Below are 20,163 nucleotides of genomic sequence, written 5' to 3'. Positions count from 1 at the left end.
ATAACTCATACCTTAAAGTGTGTGTGTGTGGCAGCTACTTGGGCACTGGTTGGAGAGCGAGGGTGCTGGAGGTTTTGGCTTGACCACTAGGCTGAGATCTGTACCCTATAGCTGTGCCAGTGAGGAGTCTTATTAGGGATCTGGAGAGAAAGGGAGAAACCATCCCTAGACTGACTGTGATCTCTGTGTGCTCTTAAGGGAAATTCTACTTCACTGTGCATTAAACGTGTTTGCCTTCCCAGTGTGCATGCCTCTCACTGGTGCTATTGGTGAGGATTGAGACTCCTTGATGACTGGGCCAGTGCATGGGCGTCACAACATATTAAGATAAAATGAGGCATGTGCTGAATGTTTATAATGACCCTTGTATATTTTTTTGACCAAATTACTTCTACTTTATATTGAAGTCAGTAAACTAAAAGAAATAAAACAGATATATTACACTTTAAATGAGAAGTCTGTGCTAAAAAATTATTCTAACTTATAAAATGCTGCATGAAAGAAGAGAGATGGGGGTAGTAAGGTGATCAAACCTATCCAAATATTTATTTGATTAAGGAGCTGTATGTAGTTTATAAAGATCTATAATAATGATGCTAAGTGCAAAAAAGAAGAAATGGGGCACACATCACACATTTTTCGGTATACTGATATGAAGGTGCATTAAGGAAGAAATAATATTTAAAGGTAATTCAACCCCCCTTTTAGTAGATTATCATGAATTCTGAAATTTATAGCCTTCTAAACTACATAAAATTAAAAGCTTACTAGGACAGTATGAGCAACTACAACTTACTAAATATCAGATGCTGAATCACAACATGTATAAACAGTTCCCCTACAAAATACTGAATGCTCAGAATCCCGATGCCCAAATTACCGAGACCAGAAGACCGATTCCCCACATTACCGAAAGACCAGAAGCGCGAAATTCAAAATGCCGATGTTAAGGGATATTGAGTTAGCGCTTCTGGTGTTGTTGTTCAGGTAAGTCTCTGTGTGTAAGTGTGTTTGTGAGAGGCTTTAGTGTGTGTTAGTGTGTGTTGTGACTGTGGTGTGTGTGTGAGGGACTGTAATGTGCGGGTGTGAGTTTGCCTTATGTCTGTACTTGTGTGATCTCAGAGTTAAAATATTAAAGTAGGGGAGGCATGGGGAGTGCAGGGTGGCTTGCCCCCCTGCTTACCTATAGTGTAGGATTATGTGTTTGGGTTTGGGGGGACACTGTGTGTATGTGTATGTGTGTACTGTATGTGTGTTGATCGTTCACCATTTTGAATTTCGTACTTGTGGTCCGTCTGTCTTCTCATCTTTCGGGTATTTGGTCTCAGGATTACGGGCGTCGGTCTTGTGAGTTTTTGGTCTTTTGTAGTGAACCCGTATAAACCTGTTAAGTTTTCATTAATAACAACATTCTGACATTTTATTAAATCAGAAATTGTAAAAGACACCATTTTGAAAGCAGGCTGCACTTTTTAATTACAGAGTTAGCTTCAAGTAATTCTGCAGGTGATTTGTGAAAGTGGGGAGAATAGTTGTCCACACAGTTATTTTTGGATATAGTAGAATTTCTGAAAAAGAGTAGTTTTCAACCAGACAGACTGGATGGTGTGAACTTGTTCTTGATTGTTTGGACATAGGCATTCCAAAGTTTAGAGTAACTTGAATACATTATTAAAAATGTTAACTGTTATTTGCCAGGGCAGCTCCTACAGAGACAAGGTAAATCATTTTATATGTAAGTTATCTTCATTTCAGGTTTCAAGCAGGCTTGAATAGTTCTGAGATATAGTTTTTAGTGGGTTTATATGCTGTTTCATTGTGCTTTCTGACAGTAATTATTGATTTTGCACTCTAGATACACAGGAATTTCAAAGATCCATATATTTTCCAGTTTGCTATATTTCATATTCATTATTTTTCCCTTGAGCTGTAAAAAACAGTGCTAATTTCTATGATTTTTTTCTGCTGTAGTTCTGATGGCTTGGATTGCATGCTAGTTGCAGGGCCAGGCTGATATGCTATGTTAGTTTCAGTAAGGTTCTGAGTTTTGTGGGTTCACTAACATTTTAAAGTTTTTATAGACAAGGTAGACAAGGTAATATGTAGTGACGGAAGGTATCTTCCTAAATTGCAGGAGAAAATCAATAGCTAGATGTTTATTAGAATATGTCGTGTACGCACTAGCTTTCACCTACGGATTCTTTTAGGCAGTCCACCTAAGAGTGTTTTACGGTAGGTCATGTCTTCACATGTTTAGTCATCTAATAAAATCATACCTCTGTTATGCCCATAACCTGTTGTATCTCAAATACCTGATGTAAAAAAATGCATCATCTTTTAAGAGAAAGCAAGAACATATATAACTACCATGCGGTCAGCCACTAATTAAGATGTGAAGTCACTGTTTCTTACAGAATTACCATTTTTAATGCTTTCCATTGTATATAATATATAAAACTGTCCCATGAACCTTTACCATTTTCACATTTCCTTAATCATTTGTGAGTGAGATGTAAGCTTCAGCTTAATTTTTTGACAGTAACTTGTTTACTTATTTCCTTTATCTTCCACAGCCTTAACCTTCTGATGCCGAAAGTACAACTAATGCCAAATTGTTCTTTATACATTGGTGTATCAACATTTTTAGGTATCTACATCAGCTGTGGTTGAGGAAAAGGAAGCCCTCAGCGTCGGCACAGAAAGTGTGGAAGCTAGCTCAAAGTGGACTAGCATGAGCAGTGGTTTACATAGGATTGTGACGGTGCACTATGTCCTGGAAGAGAGCAGTGGCTACATGGAGCCAACACTAAGAATCCTTGCCATTCTTCACACTGTAATCTCTTTTTTCTGCATAATAGGATATTATTGTCTAAAGGTAAGACCTTAATTAGTAAGAAACTCCATCAGCATTTACAGCTTTCATTCTGCAAAGATATTTCCTTGCAGTAAATAAAATTACAAGAAATAAATCTGTAGTACTCATAAATATATGTTTTTTTATTTATTTTTATGGGTACCTATCAATTGACTTATGAAAGGTATGTTGTATAACCTCTCAAGGCCTTTGTTTACACATGGAGATCAGGAACTTCTGGCAGAATGGAGCCATTTTTTTGTTGCCCATGAAGAGTTATACAGAAACTCTGGTGTTGCTGCATTAAGTTATGCAGCATCTAAACTACATTTAAAAATAAATTTTAAATAAAATATAAACTAATTCTGTTTCATATTTATGATACTTTATGGTGCAGCAGTTAATACATCACTCCTCTTAGATTGTAATCATTACAAGAAAGTAACCTTGAATAGAAAATTGATACCTGAAGCATGTTTTATTAGAAGATAACCAACAATAAGGCACTGGAAGATTCACCATAATAAAATCCACTGTTTTATTGATCGCACACGATATTAAAAAACGTAAAACATATCCAGAACGCATTAACTCTATCACCGCTTTTTTGTCACAAAAACTTCTTTAGAGGAGCATACCAACTTCTGAAACCCCTTTATATACATAAATATCCCCAATTAATCAATTAACAAACTATTATACTTTTAAAAACACAGTGCAAAAAAAAAAAAAACATATATACAATCAATGAAACACAATAAATACAGAAGTGCATAGAAAATCATTTGTTGTCAATCAGGAATCTTGTAAAAAACATACATTATTTACAATTTGTAAAAACTTATAAACAAAAAATGTTTAAAAATGTTTAAAAATATAAAACCTTTTTAAAACCACATTTTAAAACACCGTTGTGTAGGTCATGTTGTTGTGTCTTTCAGCTTTTCCTGGTTAGGGGTCATACAAAATGTAAAACAGCACCATCTGCTGGAAAGTCACATAATTTAAAGTTTAGCTGACCTAAGCTTTAAGACTGGCTTCAATGAAACCATCTCATTCAAACCAGGATACCTAGTAGCTTCAAGAACTAGTTACCAGTACAGTTCCCTGTATTCTAGGCGTGTTTCCCAAGGGCCACCCCTAGGATCAATGGGCAATATTTATATTACATAAAAATGAAAATCAGCTCCTGCACAGTTCAGAGTATGTTTATTCAGAAAATTGTTACTGTTTATCTTTTTTATATTGTACCTGTGTTCATACATTGACTGCAGTGGTGGTGCTGCGGTAGCATTGTCACCTCACAGTAAGATGTTGTCCTGTTCGATTCTCAGCTAGAGTGTGAATGGGCATACCTTCATTAAAGGTTGTGCGTCAGGGCCGGCAACTCGGCACATAAAAATCTACTGCCAATCATTAGCGAACCAGCGTTCCACTGTGGTGACCCCTAACTGGGAAAAGCCGAAAGACACAACAACAACCTGTGTTCATACATTCTTGACTTTAATTTTCTCACAGTTTTGCCTAAATAGAATGCTTCACATTTGTCACACAAGGCTAAATAAATAATTCCATTTGTCTTGCAATTAGCAAAACCATTTGTCTTAATAAGTCTGTCTCTACTTTTCAGATGAACTGTCTCTCCAACTTTGAGCATTGGGCATTGGGCACAACAACCACACTTGTGTGTGCCCCTTTTGTTAGAAAGGTGAACACCTGTCCTAGGGGTACCATTCTCCAAAATGTTTTTAATACAGTGTCCCCTTCTGTAAATACACTTAAAATGTTTATCAAATATATACTGCAGGTCTGATGTACTAGCAAATCTGTTCCATTCTCTTTCTATAATGTTTCTGGCCAACCCAGCATCCCCATCATAAGTAATAACCAAAGCACTGTTGTACCGATTATCACCTGACCTCTCCAGTGTTTGAATATTTTCAAGGCCCTGATTGTCACTCCCGAAAATGGGGGCAAACCTAGATTTTCTTGCTTCCAAAACTTCATTGTATACTTCTGCTAGAAGCTTTTCTGGGTACCTCCTAGCTTTGAACAAATCCATAAGATAAGTAATTTCATTAATAAAATCATTGTCATCTGAGGTCATTCTGGATATTTGAACAAAGTGACCCTTTACTACCCCTTTCTTCTGGTGATGTGGGTGTGCACTGGTATAATATAGGTAAGAGTTTGAAAATGTTGCTTTTCTGTAAACTCTAGTTTTGAAGTTCCCTCCAGCCTTACTGATACTGAGGTCCAAGTATCTCATTTCATCAGAACTGATATCATATGTGAATCTTAAGAAATCTGTGGTGCTAGACAAATAGTTAAAGAAATCTAAAAACCTACTCTTAGGTTCAACCCAAAATAAACAAATGTCATCCAAAAAACGAGCATAAAAATTCCAACACCAGAAATCACAATTGAACACAGATTTCTTTTCCCAGTAGGAAAGTATAATGTTAGCGTACGTGGGGGCAAAATGGGCCCCCATAGCAGCACCTCTTAGTTGTTTAAAATACTCGCCCTCAAAAAATATAAAATTGTTTTTTAAAATCACATACATTAAGACTAAACATGTTCTAAAATCATTAAAACTTATGTCATTAGTATCATGTAAAACATCTTCTAACAATTCTAAACCCAGAGTGTGGGGTATTGAAGAAAATAAATCTGTCACATCAACTGTGATAAAAGTAAGGTTGTCACAATAAAGGCCCGAATGCAGTTTTTTCAAAAGGTCCCATGAATCTTTGAGTACATTTGTGCCCCTCCCCCCCTGGACAATTTTTTAAGCTTGGAATCCACAAATTTAGCTAAGGGGGCTGTTATGGAACCTTCAGCAGAGACTATTGGCCTTAAGGGTGGGTTGCCCACATCCTTATGGACCTTGGGGATGCCAAAAATTGATGGACTTCTAGGTTTCTCGACATGTAAAAAATTCTAAGTATCATTGTCTATAAGCCCTTCAATGAGCAAATTAGTTAAACATACTTGTATTCTTTTGTAAGCAATATTTACTTCATTCAGAGAAACCCTCATATACTGGTTGATATCACCCAAAATCTCCATCATCTTACCTTAATATGTGATTTTATCCATTAAGACTACAACCCAACCCTTATCCAGTTTCATAATTCTTAAATTCTTGTTACTTCTACATTATTCAAGTAAGTCTCTCTCTTCCCTACTAAGATTCGGAGTCACTTTGTTTTTATTTATGGCTTGCCTTAACTTGTTCTCTGCCATGCATTCAAAGTTCTTTAATTGTGGATGCAAGGGCGGGTTAAAAATGCTTTTCCTATGCAAGGGTGCAAGGGGGAATTGTGTGAGTTGGACCTTTCTTGACCATTAAAAAGTAGTTCTAGATTCTTTTTTCGTTTATATAATTTAAAATCCACCAATAATTTAAACACATCACACTTTCTCCTAGGGATAAAAGAAAATCCCTTTACAAATACATTAAAATGACATCATGAGGTGATGGTAATATGCTACTCAATGCTAGGCTCATCCCAGTCTCAGACACATAGTCTGAAAGCTCCAAAATGTCTCCCTTCATACAGTCCAGGGAGGTGCATCTCAGGTCATTTACACCTTATACCTTTACATACTTGTGTATATACAGTTGAGATAGTTTAGACCTGTACTAAGCACAATTGTATTGAATCAGAAGTTTTTCAGTGTGAAAATACTAAGGCTTTAAGGTATTGAAGGCATTAGATCATTCCATAGTAAATGTGGGTATCAGGGAAATAATAACATTGGTAACAGAGATGTCTAGTACAAGCGAATGCATTAAATGTGCATATAGAGACGGCGTTGTGGAGGAGTAGACATTCTTAAGGAAGTAAGGTGGCACAAGTAAGAAGAAATAAGAGCAAAAAAAGGTATTTCTAGTTCTAGAATGGTGGTCAGTTTGGGAAGGGTGAGATAAATCAGTGCCTGTAAAGCATCTTCATGGTGTTGTTTGGATGAGATTATTACAAGGAAGTTTAAAAGAGGAAAATAGTAGGAACCGATTGTATGATTTGATATCAGCCTAGAAAAGGTACCGCGTGACACAGAAATACTGTCTGCTTAGTACATGTCTGCCTGTCCACTGAGGTCTGACGCAGCTTTATTGTTTTTTGTAAGGGGTAGGCAGAAATTGTTATATGAGTTTATTTACTGATAACAGAAACATTAATAAAATTGCTTTCCGTGTGCTTTTTGTTTGTGATGCTTGGGAATGTGAGGTTCACAGGTCATTGGCAAGTGTAATGAGTCTGTAGATTTGATATATTTTCAGAAGGAAACTGTATTTTTGAGGATTGCACAAAGAGACTATAGGTAAATATATTTAGATTTTGATACTGAGATATATTCTTTCAACCACTGTCATTGTGTCTGGGGTCTAGTACGTCTGCAAGCATGCTTGAGTTTACTTGGACTCTCTTTATGATTAAACTTCATTAACTAATTTCAGATAAACACATAGTGAAGGGTGAAAGAGAGGAGATAGCATAGGAAAAAGATGGGCTAAGGTCCCCAGTCAACCATAAATATGTATATGCAAATATTTCAGTAGTTTACATTTCAGTTTAAGACATATATGTTTAAGTGACATACCTCCCATTATACCCTTTTCTTGGCTGCTATTGTGTCTCAAACTTTGCTTCTTCGATTTTAACTGCTTTTGCAAATTCTACCATTTTTGTTTCACAGATTGTTATGCCTATTAAAGATAAACAGAATAAAATAAAATGAAATATTCTGATGCTCACATAGGAAAAAATAGTACAAGTTAGTGTAACCCATAACATGAGAATAAAAAGGGATTAAAAAGTATATCCTGTACTGAAGCCTCTTGTATAAAGAAAATGTGAGCGTTCTCACCCATACTCATGGACATCTTCAATCTATAATACTCTGAAATGCAGTTAGTTTCTGGAATATTCTGTGATTTCTCAGATGAATTGGAATGTGTACCCATCATGCAGTGTGGCACTTCTTCTGTATAGCTAATGCTTGTGTAAAAAGTAATGGACTTTCATACACTATGTAATTAGCTTGTTTGATGTTCCATTAATGTGTTGGAGCAGAATAACATTTTACAGTATGGCAGCTATGGCTTGTGCCTGAAATTTTCATTGGCTAATGAAGTAACTAGAGAACACTATATCTTCTGAGCTCATTATCTCAAAAACAGTTTGAGGTGCAGGTAAAAGAAAAAAATCAAGACAGTAGCTGTTACTGTTTGAAATGCAGTTAGTTTCTGGAATATTCTGTGATTTCTCAGATGAATTGGAATGTGTACCCATCATGCAGTGTGGCACTTCTTCTGTATAGCTAATGCTTATGGAAAAAGTAATGGACTTTCATACACTATGTAATTAGCTTGTTTGATGTCCCATTAATGTGTTGGCGCAGAATAACATTTTACAGTATGGCAGCTATGGCTTGTGCCTGAAATTTTCATTGGCTAATGAAGTAACTAGAGAACACTATATCTTCTGAGCTCATTATCTCAAAAACAGTTTGAGGTGCAGGTAAAAGAAAAAAATCAAGACAGTAGCTGTTACTGTTTGAAACCAGGATTACAGATAAACAGGTATTGAACCAATATCCAAGAAATAGGAAAAACAAATTACAGGCAACAACATGTCAGGAAAAATAAAAAATGTTTAATATGCTTTCATTGAGGATTGCAAGACTTCTTCAGACCTAAACAGTGCTTGAAAAGCTTATTTATATACACACGTAAAAAAAATCACATGATCCCCCAATACTCCATTTGCAATCAATTCCTTCTAGTAAATATCATATACTAAACTATTTCTGCTTAATAAAGTTCATATAATTAATACATTTAAAATACTTCATTAAAATTTATAGGTTCTGTGTCTTAAAGCACTCTTAGTAGATGCATATTCATTCAAACCAGGCAGGTTGTCCACTGTTAATTTCAGCTGCCAGATTAACTCCCTTATTACAAGCTGTCCCCTCGGGATAAGAAACCATTTTCTCCAGTGCAAAAAATACAAATAAATTTCTTTCAGATTCATCAATATGCTTGGCGAGAGCATTATTCAAATTCATTTTCTTAATATCATTTATAGGTGGGTGGAGAAGAGTGTCAGGAGTGATTTGTGACAGACGAATACCTGTAAGAGTAAAAGGTAAGGTCTACAAGAGGGTAGTGAGACCAGCTATGTTATATGGGTTGGAGACAGTGGCATTGACAAAAATGCAGGAGTTTGAGCTGGATGTGGCAGAGCTAAAGATATTAAGATTTGCACTGGGTGTGACGAGGTTGGACAGGATTAGGAATAAGTATATTAGGGTCAGCCCAGGTTGGAAGGTTTGGAGACAAAGCCATTGAGGCAAGATTACGTTGGTTTTGACATGTGCTGAGGAGAGATGCTGAGTATATTGGGAAAAAGATGCTAAGGATGAAGCTACCAGGTAACAGGAAAAGAGGAAAGCCTAAGATAAGGTTTATGGATGTGGTAAGAGAGGACATGCAGGTGATTGGTGTGACAGAGCAAAATGGAGAGGACAGGAAGAAATGGAAACAGGTGATCCGCTGTGGCGACCCCTAACGGGAACAGCCGAAAGAAGATGATGATGATACTCTATCTTTTAGCATTCACTTTGTCTTGCCTACTAAAAATGAATTACATTGTTTTCATCAGGCTAAGTATACCACCAACTTGGTGTTACAATTAAAGTAAACATAGATAGACCTTGGGACCTAGGTGGACAGTAGTCTCTCCTTTGATAGTCATATCACCACAGTAGTCAGGAAGTCCTTCTACGTGGCACACCTCATCATAAAAGGGTTTTCATCCAGGAAAAAAGAGGTCATTGTTCCCCTCTACTCGTCACTCATTAGACCCATTATAGAGTACAACGCCCCTTTTGGAATGTACCTCACAAGACATCTGCAGCAGCTGGAAACACCACAGAAGTAGCTCACAAAGAGGATTACTGGCCTCAAACAAATGCCCTACACTGACCACCTCAAAAAACTCCAGCTTTACTCCGTAGCATATCGCCTACTCCGAGGTGATCTCTGCCTAACATAAAGCTATGTCAAACCAGGAGCTGTTGGACATGCTGCACCTAAAGAAATCCCAATCCCTTCAAGCTACACACTCTAGGGACCTAAACCTTGTCACCACAATAAACAGGACATGCTGGAGGGATAGATTCCTGTCCCAGAGACTTCCTATACTCTGGAACAAGCTACCCATCTATGTCAAGCAAAGTTCTTCATTAGTACTCTTCAAGAAAAATCTTTATGAGTGGATGGGAAATAGCAAATACACCTCGGGGATCACTTCTGTGTCTCTATTGGACAGTGGTACAGAAAAATAACTTTCTTGTGTGGCGCAAGCTATGGTACCTTGCCAGCTAGGCTTACGTAGGCCTTTGGGTCGATAGCCTAATACCTACCTATGAACCTATGAATCAAATCTTCATAATTTTTTAAGTGAACCTCATTCTTTTTGGCAATCTCTCTCTCTCTCTCTCTATATATATATATATATATGTATACATATATGTGTGTATATATATATATATATATATATATATATATATATATATATATATATATACATTTGTTACCCTCAGACCTTATAGAGACTTTATTTTCTATATCACAGTTCATGTTTAACAAATTTTTCAAGTTTCTACTCCTTTTATATGTAAATTCTGGTCTCAAACCAGGTTTGACTCTTAAGAAAACACATTAGAGTATAAAGAACCCAGATAGCAGCTACTGCTGAATGCAACCCAACCTCCCGATATTAATGATGCAGTCACTGTTACTAGTGTTTTTAGGTTATAGGCAACCAGGTTGTAAAGTAAAAACAAAGTGTTTGATCTAGTTTGATTTAAAAAAGTTAAACAGGGTCAGCCCTGGTCAGTGTTTGGTGGGGTAACTGTTTTGAAGTGTCAGTATCTTATTGTTGTAAGAAACAGTTTTTATATGCATATATTTTATTTCATTATATAATGTTTTATTATCACAATTCATTTTCATATAATTCAAAGGAGTTTTTTAATACGTACTTCTGTATTTTCATTGTTATTTATATTCATGAGTGACTGAATATATATACATATTTTGCTAAAGTTTTTAACTATATGTGAATCTTTAAGAATGAGAGGTCAGCTGTCATGTGATTATATGAATTGTTTTAAAAACATCACTTGGTGCTTGCTGTTTGTAACAGATTCTGATGAAGTTCTGAATCAACCTGTATACAGACAAAAGTGATTAATCATAGTAAAACATATTTTTTGGATTATCCTGGTGCACCTCATCTTGTCAGTATGGTTGTTTTATTTTTTTCACTCCTACGTCATCTGTATGTATTATTGTATTTTAATTCTTTTTAACTGTGAGCTGAATTTCATAAAAAAATAATATTATATGTCCTAAATATACTTCTGTTTCTATTAATGCTACTCGATACTCTCATTAATTTATTTTTACCCCAGTAAATATTTGTAAACTGCACTTTTTCCCTTAATGACAATTTTATTATACAAATTTTGCAATAATTCATCTGGATAAATCCTTCTCTTAATCATTCTTTTTAGGCTTTCGATCTCCTTAAGAAATTTATCATCTACAGATACCTTTGAGGCCAACCTAACCATTTGACCTTTCACCACAACCTTTTTTTTTTGAGTAAAGGGATGGTTACTATTAACATATAAGAAAATATTAGAGTAGGTGGATTTATAATATAGATTCACGTTAAACCTTCTTCTTTCCACAAGTTTTTTTTTATTTCTACATTTAAATAATTTCATTTATCATATTAAAACTAAGTAAAACTTAACATTTTCATGGTTTAATTAATATACCCTAAATGTTCAGAAAAATGTTCTGTAGTTTCTGTCAAAAAATACATATATCATCCAGTAATCTACAATACAGACTGACTCCTGTACTCCATAAATTCAGTATTAAAACAAAATTCTCCTCTTAGTATAACATCAACGTATCAGCAAATACTGGGGCACAGCGGCACCCCTGATTGCTGCTTAAAATATCCCCCTTCAAAGTAAATATAATTATTCTTCAAACCCACTTCCATCAGGTGATATATACTATGTATTTCACTGTTATTAAAGGCACGTTTGCTTATTAGGATGTCATGAAATCATTCAGTGCCTGTGGGGAATTACTGAAAATAAATATTTGATGTGTATAGTAACAAATATCAAATTCAAACAAATCTTACCTAGACATACAAAAGGCGCTTTTTATCCAACCAAATACCCTTTTCATGGGAGACATTAACTACCCCTCTATAGACTGGGAAATGTACATTGCCTCAAACTCACAGGCATAGCTTTTCCTGGACTTCACAAATACCCTGGACAGATAGTGCACAGCCCAACTGTAAGATCAAACATTCTGGACCGAGTACTCACCAACATGGGAGAGCATTGCATCCTGTCTGTGTCATGTCCTCATTGGTGAGGTCATCCACAAAGCTGTTTCCTTTGAAATAAACATGAAGCAGGCAAACCCAACTAAATCTATAACAGTTAGGAACTATTCTAAAACAAAGTATTTCCTATATATTTTGTCAGAATTCACAGCTCCCCAAATCCCGATAACACAGATATCTATGCAGAAATATTCACAGAGCCACTATACAGACATGTAAATAGCTGCATTGAGGCTGCTGTATCCTTTAGAAGCAAGCACAGATCTAACACTAAAACAAACTCCACTGGTGGAATCGTTATCTTAACAGGGTATATAACAAAAGAAAAAAGTCATGGCCAAAATAAGGTTGAACTACTCTCAAAGAGCTCTCTGATTCAATTAAACAAGAAACTTAAAAGGTCTAATAAAGTCCAACAATGACAGTTACAACGTCATGATACCTCAAAGGCTAAGGACAATCACAAGGCCTTCTTCAACTATATCAGAAACATTAAAGGTAACACTCAGCAGTGTGCAGTACTTGTCATAAATGACACAGCCTTCACCAACCAGAATGACACAGCAAATCTACTAGCTGATAAAATTAGTTCTAACTTCACCCTCACTACCTCCTGTGAAATTCTGTCTGTCACCCCCCCCCCCCCCCCCAGCTATCAAAGGGGAACAGGTCCTAGTGGCACATGCTGTGGCCAAAACCACTGCTTCAGTATGCCCCAATAATATCCCTACTTGTCTCCTAAATAGCCTAAAACATGACCACTAGGGATGCTCTTCAACTACAACCTCAAAAAAGATTACATGCCAAGTGAATAGAGGTCTGCAGTGTTCATCCCTCTATATAGGTGTGGACCATTAACTGACCCCAGGAACCACAGATCCATCAGTCTGACAAGTCTAATATGCAGAGCCATGGAATGAATTGTCTGGGAAATGATCAACAAGGCAAGACATTGGCAACCTACACACCCTGAACCCATCGCAGTTTGGCTGTGTTATTGGAAGGTTGCATACTCGACCTACAGACTTCTTCAAGAGGGTCACAAAGGCTATGGATGAGGGGAAGATGGTGCATATCACCGTCTTCTCTCACACAATCAAGCCACCTCTTTGCTTCCTGACTGTCCCAAATCTTCTTCACCAGATTGTCTCCTGCTTTTCTGCACATGTGCCTGAACCATCTTAATCTGTTCTCTTTGACTTTTTCTCAATCGGAGCTACTTTGGCTTCTACTCTTTTGTCCTCATTTTTTTAGTCTGTCCCACGGTGTACATCCTGCCACCTATATTAGGCACTTCATCTCAATTGCTTCTAGATGTTCTTCGTCTTCCATTGCTGCAGTCCTGACTATTGGGTATAGTCCGCGTCCAGTCGGCCCGAATACCAGAGTATAAGGCTGACGTCGGTCAGGGCGCATTAGACTGACGTCAGTACGTCAGGGTACTAATGCGCATGACCGACGCCATATCCTCAGTCTTTTTTGCCGCATGGTCCGATGCAGAAGCAGTTTTGCGAGTGCAGGTTGGCGTACTGAAATATTTCCGAAACCGGAGTTTCAGACCGAAACAGAGTTGGCTAAGTACCCGTTGGGAATATTTTGGTTTTTCTTGCCTCAGTATTTAACCGGATGTCAGAAAAGTGAATAACTGTATTTCTTGTGGGAAACAGATACCTCATAGGGATTATCATACCTTGTGTATACCTTGTTTAGGGCCTGAGCACGACGTTGTTGGTTGCCGCTCTTGTGCTAGGTTTAACAAACGCACTATTAAGAGGAGGTTAGACTGTGCCAGGTTAGTGTTTGGGAAGCGTTGCAATTATAAAATGCCGCCGTGTGCTCCGAGGCCCGCTTCCTCAAGAAGCGCAAGGATAAAACAGTGAAGCCTAGGGTTGAGGAACCGGCAGTCCCGGACGCCGGTTCTTTAGAAGGCTCAGTGGAGCCGGAGGTTTTGCCAGGAGTTTCCATGGAGTCCCAGGCAGAAACTATACTCTTACAGGATGTGCCTTCTCAGGAGGTAGGCCAGGCTGAGGGGCTTCTCAGGTGACTGTTCTTCCCTCTCTTCCCAAGGTAGTTAGGGCCTCTCCTTCTGTTGCCAAAACTTCTTTGAGAGGTAGGCCTACTTCAGCTTCAGTGGGGGCTTCTCCTAGCATTTCGGGTTCTGTACCTAAGAAACATATGCTTAAAATGGCAGAAGATTTGATTACTATGATTAGGGGTTCTATGCCCCGCCTGATAAGAGGCCTAGGGTGGAACCGAGTTTGATAGTTTTGAACAGTGTTCAGAGGCTTCAGAATCTTCTGTGGAAGATATGCAGGAGTATCCTACTTATTCTGATTCTGATGTGGATGATTCCACTCCTACAGCTTCTCCACCTGAGGATTTCTCATTTTCAGAGACTTTGCATTCCATGAGGGAGCACTTTAAATGGGAAGGCCAGGATTACTCTGACTCCAGGAAAAGGCTTAGGGAGTTCTTGTTTTACCCCAGCATAGGCCTTTAGCTATTCCTCCTGTGTTGAATGTGGTGGAAGATGTTTTTGCAGAGGCTTCCCTGAACCCTGACTCTTTGCCTCCTGCTCCTGTTAAGCCTGATAGGTATTATAGGGTGCCCGAAGCTCATAAATATTTGTTTAAGAGTCCTAGGGCGGACCCAGAAACTATTTCTCAAGGGCCTAAGGGTGTAAAGGCTTCTGTGGTTAAAAATCCTGTTCCCACTGATAAAGAGGCAAGGGCTTTGGATAGGTGGGGAAAGAAAGTGTATACTTCTTCCACTCTAGCCATGAGAGCTTTGAATTGTCAGTTTCACATGCTAAAATATCAGAATTATCTCCTTTCACAATTGAAATCTAAGGTGGATGCTTTGGCGGAAGGTATTGAGTGTAAAGAGTTGCTGGATTTGGTTCATGTGTCTGAACAAGTGGGTAAGCATTCTTTGCAATGTGGTTTTGATGCTGTACAGGCCTCCTCGAGGGTGGCTGCTACCAGTTCTGTTCTTCGCAGGCATGCCTGGTTGAAGGATCAGAATTTAGCTGAGCATGTTAAGACAAGGATTTTGGATGCTCCTTTACAGTCTGATGTGTTGTTTGGTTCGCCTGTGGAAGCAGTTTTAAAGAAAATGGAGGACAAAGCTAAATCTATGCAAACTGTTAAAGATTTTTTGCAGGTGCAGCCACCGAAGTTTAGTAGAAATTGGCCTGCTAAGGGGTGGACTTATCCTGCTTATGATTCTCAGTCTAGGGGTAGGTCTAGACGTGGTAGGGGCAGGGCTCAAGGTTCTTTTAGGCCTAGAACAGGGAGTTCACCTGCTCAGACTTCTGGTGAGGGCAGGGGTCAGTCCTTTCGTAAACAGACCCAATGACCTGTCTTTTCAGCTGCCAGCAGATTCACGTTTGGCAGCTCCTTTGGGAGGAAGACTGTCTCTTTTCAAAGAAAATTGGGATTTAATTACTCAAGACAAATGGGTGTTGGCTATCATTCACCACGGTTACAGATTTTATTTCCATACAATGCCCCCTTTCAAAGGCATGCCAGACGTTCCTCCTCAACAAAGAAAAGAGGCTCACAAGCAAGTTTTACAGTTACTTCACATAGGGGCCATTCAGCCAGTCCCTGTATCAGAAAGGGGCCTAGGATTTTATTCTCGCCTGTTCCTTGTACCAAAGAAGGGAAACATGTGGAGACCAATTTTGGATTTATCTATCCTCAACACTTATCTGGACATTCCCAAGTTCAAGATGTTGACGTTACAACAGCTTTTACCTCTGCTGGGCAAAAATCACTGGATGGTAACTTTAGATCTCAAAGAAGCTTACCTTCATGTGCCTATAAGGCTAAGTTGCAGGAAATATCTGCGGTTTTGAACTGGAAATTCTCATTATCAGTTCTCTGCATTGCCCTTTGGCTTATCTACTGCGCCCAGAGTGTTCACAAAGGTTCTGGCTCCAGTGATAGCTTACTTCAGGCTTCAAGGAATTCAAATCTATCCTTACTTGGACGACTGCTTGATTCTGGCTCAAGAAAGGGAAGTTCTTCTACAGCACCTGGAATATGTTATCGCAGTGCTAAGATGCCTAGGGTATTCTGTGAACGAAATAAAGTCCAGTCTAGTACCCTCTCAAGACATGTGCTTTCTGGGTGTGAGACTGAATACAGCAGCCCAGATGGCCTTTTTAACCCCGGACAAACAAAAGAGTGTGTCACTTTACTTCCATCAACTATCTCATCAGTCCGTGCTGACTGCAAGGACAGTCCTTCAAGCATTAGGGTTCATGGCATCTTGTATTCTGGTGCTTCCCAATGCCAAACTGCATATGAGGAAGTTACAATGGTATCTCAAAATGTATGGACACAGCACTGCCAGGATTTGGACACTGTCATTCAAATAAGACCTTGCCTACAAGAAGAATTCTTGTGGTGGGCTCAGGAATGTCACCTAAACAAGGGACTCTCTGTGACCCGGCCAGAGGCAAGTCAGATCTTAACGACAGATGCCTCGGACATTGCTTGGCGAGCTCATCTAAATGGCAAGTGGATACAAGACAAGTGGCCTGCCAGACTACAGCATCTACATATCAACATGAAAGAGATGTTAGCAGTCCAGTTTGCATTAATGGCTTTCAAGGAGTTACTTCTTCCAGGGCAGGTGTTGATTCTAACAGACAACACAACTGTCATGTGGTACATCAACAAGCAAGGGGGAACACATTCTTATCCTCTATGCAGGCAAGCAATGATTTTATGGGAGACTGCACTAAGCCTGCAACTAACTCTTCAGGCAAGGTTTCTGCCAGGAGCACAGAACTCCTTAGCAGATGTGTTAAGCAGACAAATCATGGATCCCCACGAGTGGAAACTGGATCTTCATGTATTTCAGAAACTGACAGTGTCATGGGGAACTCCAGACATAGATCTGTTCGCTTCTCCACTAAACCACCAGCTGCCAAAGTATTGCACAAAGGGGTTTCATCACACGGCTTGGAAAGTGGATGCTCTGTCTTTCAGTTGGAAAAACCTTCATGTGTATGCCTTTCCACCTCTACCTCTTCTTCCAAAGGTACTGTTAAAGGTCAGACAAGAAAGGCCAAGGATGATTTTGATAGCTCCAGATTGGCCTCGGCAACACTGGTACCCTCTACTACGGAGTCTGGTAAAGAAGCCTCCATGGCCTTTACCTCTGATTCCTCATCTGTTATCTCAGAAGGACGGTCATCTGCTCAATGTCAAACTACACTCTCTTCATCTAACAGCTTGGCATATTCTGTGTTGAAACACAGCAGGTCTCAACTTCCTCAACAAGTTTTAAATGTGATTATGGAAGCTAGAAGACCTAGTACAAGGAAAGTGTATGCAGAAAAATGGAAGAGATTTTTATTTTGGAGTACAGCAAAGAATTTGGAGATTTCTGAGCCTAATTTGAGTGTGGCTCTTCAATATCTTACTGAATTATTGGACAAAGGTTTGTCCTTCTCTTCCATAAAGATTCATGCTGCAGCAATTTCAGCTCACTATGATTGTGACCCACCTTTGTTTTCGCATCCTTTGTTCAAGCAGTTTCTTAGAGGGCAAAGAATATAAGACCCCACGTAGAGCTCCTACTCCTGCTTGGGATCTCAATTTTGTGTTGGAAAAACTTACTCTACAACCTTTTGAGCCTGCAGCTACTGCTGAATTGAAATACTTGTCATGGAAGACTGCTTTTCTGCTGGCTATTACTTCTGCAAGAAGGGTGTCTGAGTTGCAGGCCCTTATGGCAGTAGAGCCCTTTTGATTTTCCATAAGGATAGGGTATCTTTACATACTAATCCTTCTTTTATGCCTAAGGTGGTTTCTAGTGTGGCTTTAAACCAAACTATTCATTTGCCTCGTTTTTGCAGACCCTCAAAATAAAGGGGAAAAGATTTTGCACACTTTAGATGTACACAGGCAATTGCGTTATTATTTAAGCAGGACTAAGGATTTTAGGCAGTCTCAGCAGTTGTTTGTTTCTTTTGCTTTGAGTTCTCAGGGCAAGCCTGTGTCAAAACAAACTATTTCTAGGTGGATTGGCTTTTGCATTGCATTTTGTTATTCCCATCATGGCAAGGAGATTCCAGCTGGGATTAGGCCTCATTCCACTAGGGCTACTGCCACTTCAACAGCATTTCTAAGGGGGGTGGCAACTAAGGATATTTTGGAAGCAGCTACTTGGAGTTCAGTGCATACTTTCTCTAAGCATTACCACCTTCCTATCTACTCTAAGTCTAGGGCTGGTTTTGCCACAGCTGTTTTACAAGGCATGTTGTCAGCTCCTACTTCTTTATAGTTTGCCAGCCTCCCTTACCTCTGCTTTGGGATTCTACCCAATAGTCAGGACTGCAGCAATGGAAGACGAAGAACATAGTACAGTTTTGTACCTACCATAAATGTAGATGTTCGAGGATTCCATTGCTGCAGTCCAATTTACCCTCCCTCCTTCCCCTCTGTATTTAGGGGTGGTTGTGTAGGTGAGGTTACATGCTTATGTTTTTGTATATATTGTTGTATATATTGTACATGTTTTTGGTGCAGGTTTTTTGGGGACTTGTCTTTTTAGGGTCTTCTGACATCTGGGGCAAGAAAAGACTGAGGATATGGCGTCGGTCATGCGCATTAGTACCCTGACGTACTGACGTCAGTCTAATGCGCCCTGACCGACGTCAGCCTTATACTCTGGTATTCGGGCCGACTGGACGCGGACTATACCCAATAGTCAGGACTGCAGCAATGGAATCCTCGAACATCTACATTTATGGTAGGTACAAAACTGTACTTTTTGTCAGCTGCACTGCTTTTACTACCTAGGTTTCTGTACCATACAGTAGTACTGGTCACAGCACTGTTTTGTACACCTTACTTTTCAGGTTCTTTATTATTTGTTGTTATATACTACACCTGACACTGTACCATTTGGCTGCAACCTCAGTGATTCAAGATTTGACCCCCTCATTCAGACTTCCCTTCTGTTCAAACACCCCTCACAGACACTTGAAGCTGTTAACCTGTTGCACTATTTTCCCTTTGATTTCAATTCTCAGCTTCTTCTGACTTCCCCCATTTGCTGCCATTATAACTATCTTATCTGTACTCAGTTTCATCCTATGTGCCTTCAGTTTTGTATTCCATTCCCCCATCCTTTGCTGAAGTTCTTGCTCAGAATCTGTCTGTAATATCTCACCATCTGAATACAGCAACTTTGTTGGTCTGTCCCATTTGATAAAGTAGTCCATTACCAATATGAACAGCAGTGGGCTCAGAGCTGAACCCCGATGCATATCCACACCCAGTGGGGACTCCCTCTGTGAGACTGAACTCTGTTTGTACTTGAGGCATTGGGTCCTTGTACATAGCTTGCGCTAGTTCTGTCAGTGTTTCTGGGACTTTGAACCACAGCAGGACTGCCCAAATCAGCTTTCTTGGGACATTGTCATATGTTTTCTCCATGTCTAGGAGTGCCCAGTTGAACTCTTCCATCATATCCAGCTTCTTCTCAACTGTTTGTCTCATTGTAAACAATGAGTGAATTGTGCTGCATCCTGATATGAATGCAAACTGCTCATCTCCCATCTAACTTTCTTCTGCTCTGCATATTCGTTTGCCAGTCACCCCTCTCAAGAATTTTCCTGCAATGTGACAGGAGTTTGATACCTGAATACTGCCTGCAGTTGTGAATGTCCCCTTTGTTCTTGTACACTGGCACTAGCATGCTGGGATATGCCTTTCTCTCCACACTGCTATGAGTACCCTCAGGAGCTATTTCAGTGCTATCTCACCCAACATCTTTTATCATATCCGCTGTATCCTCTTCTGAGTCTTATGCTTTCTTTGACTTCATTTT

At 39.0% G+C, this 20,163-nt stretch overlaps 1 protein-coding gene across 1 annotated transcript in view; it reads left to right on the top strand.

Annotated features, from left to right (window-relative positions):
• RYR2 (ryanodine receptor 2) overlaps window positions 1–20,163 on the top strand; it is a 6,224,161-nt gene that overhangs the window by 5,237,145 nt on the left and 966,853 nt on the right. Inside the window, exon 94 of the mRNA XM_044059048.1 lies at window positions 2,648–2,875. Coding sequence (XP_043914983.1) covers window positions 2,648–2,875 — 228 coding nt within the window. The remainder of the gene's footprint in view (window positions 1–2,647; window positions 2,876–20,163) is intronic.

This window comes from Protopterus annectens, chromosome 1.part2, assembly GCF_019279795.1.
Source record: "Protopterus annectens isolate FY-2018-M chromosome 1.part2, PAN1.0, whole genome shotgun sequence".
Lineage (NCBI taxonomy): Eukaryota > Metazoa > Chordata > Ceratodontiformes > Protopteridae > Protopterus > Protopterus annectens.
Note: the sequence above shows the minus strand (reverse complement) of the source record. Positions and strands in the feature narration are given on the sequence as shown.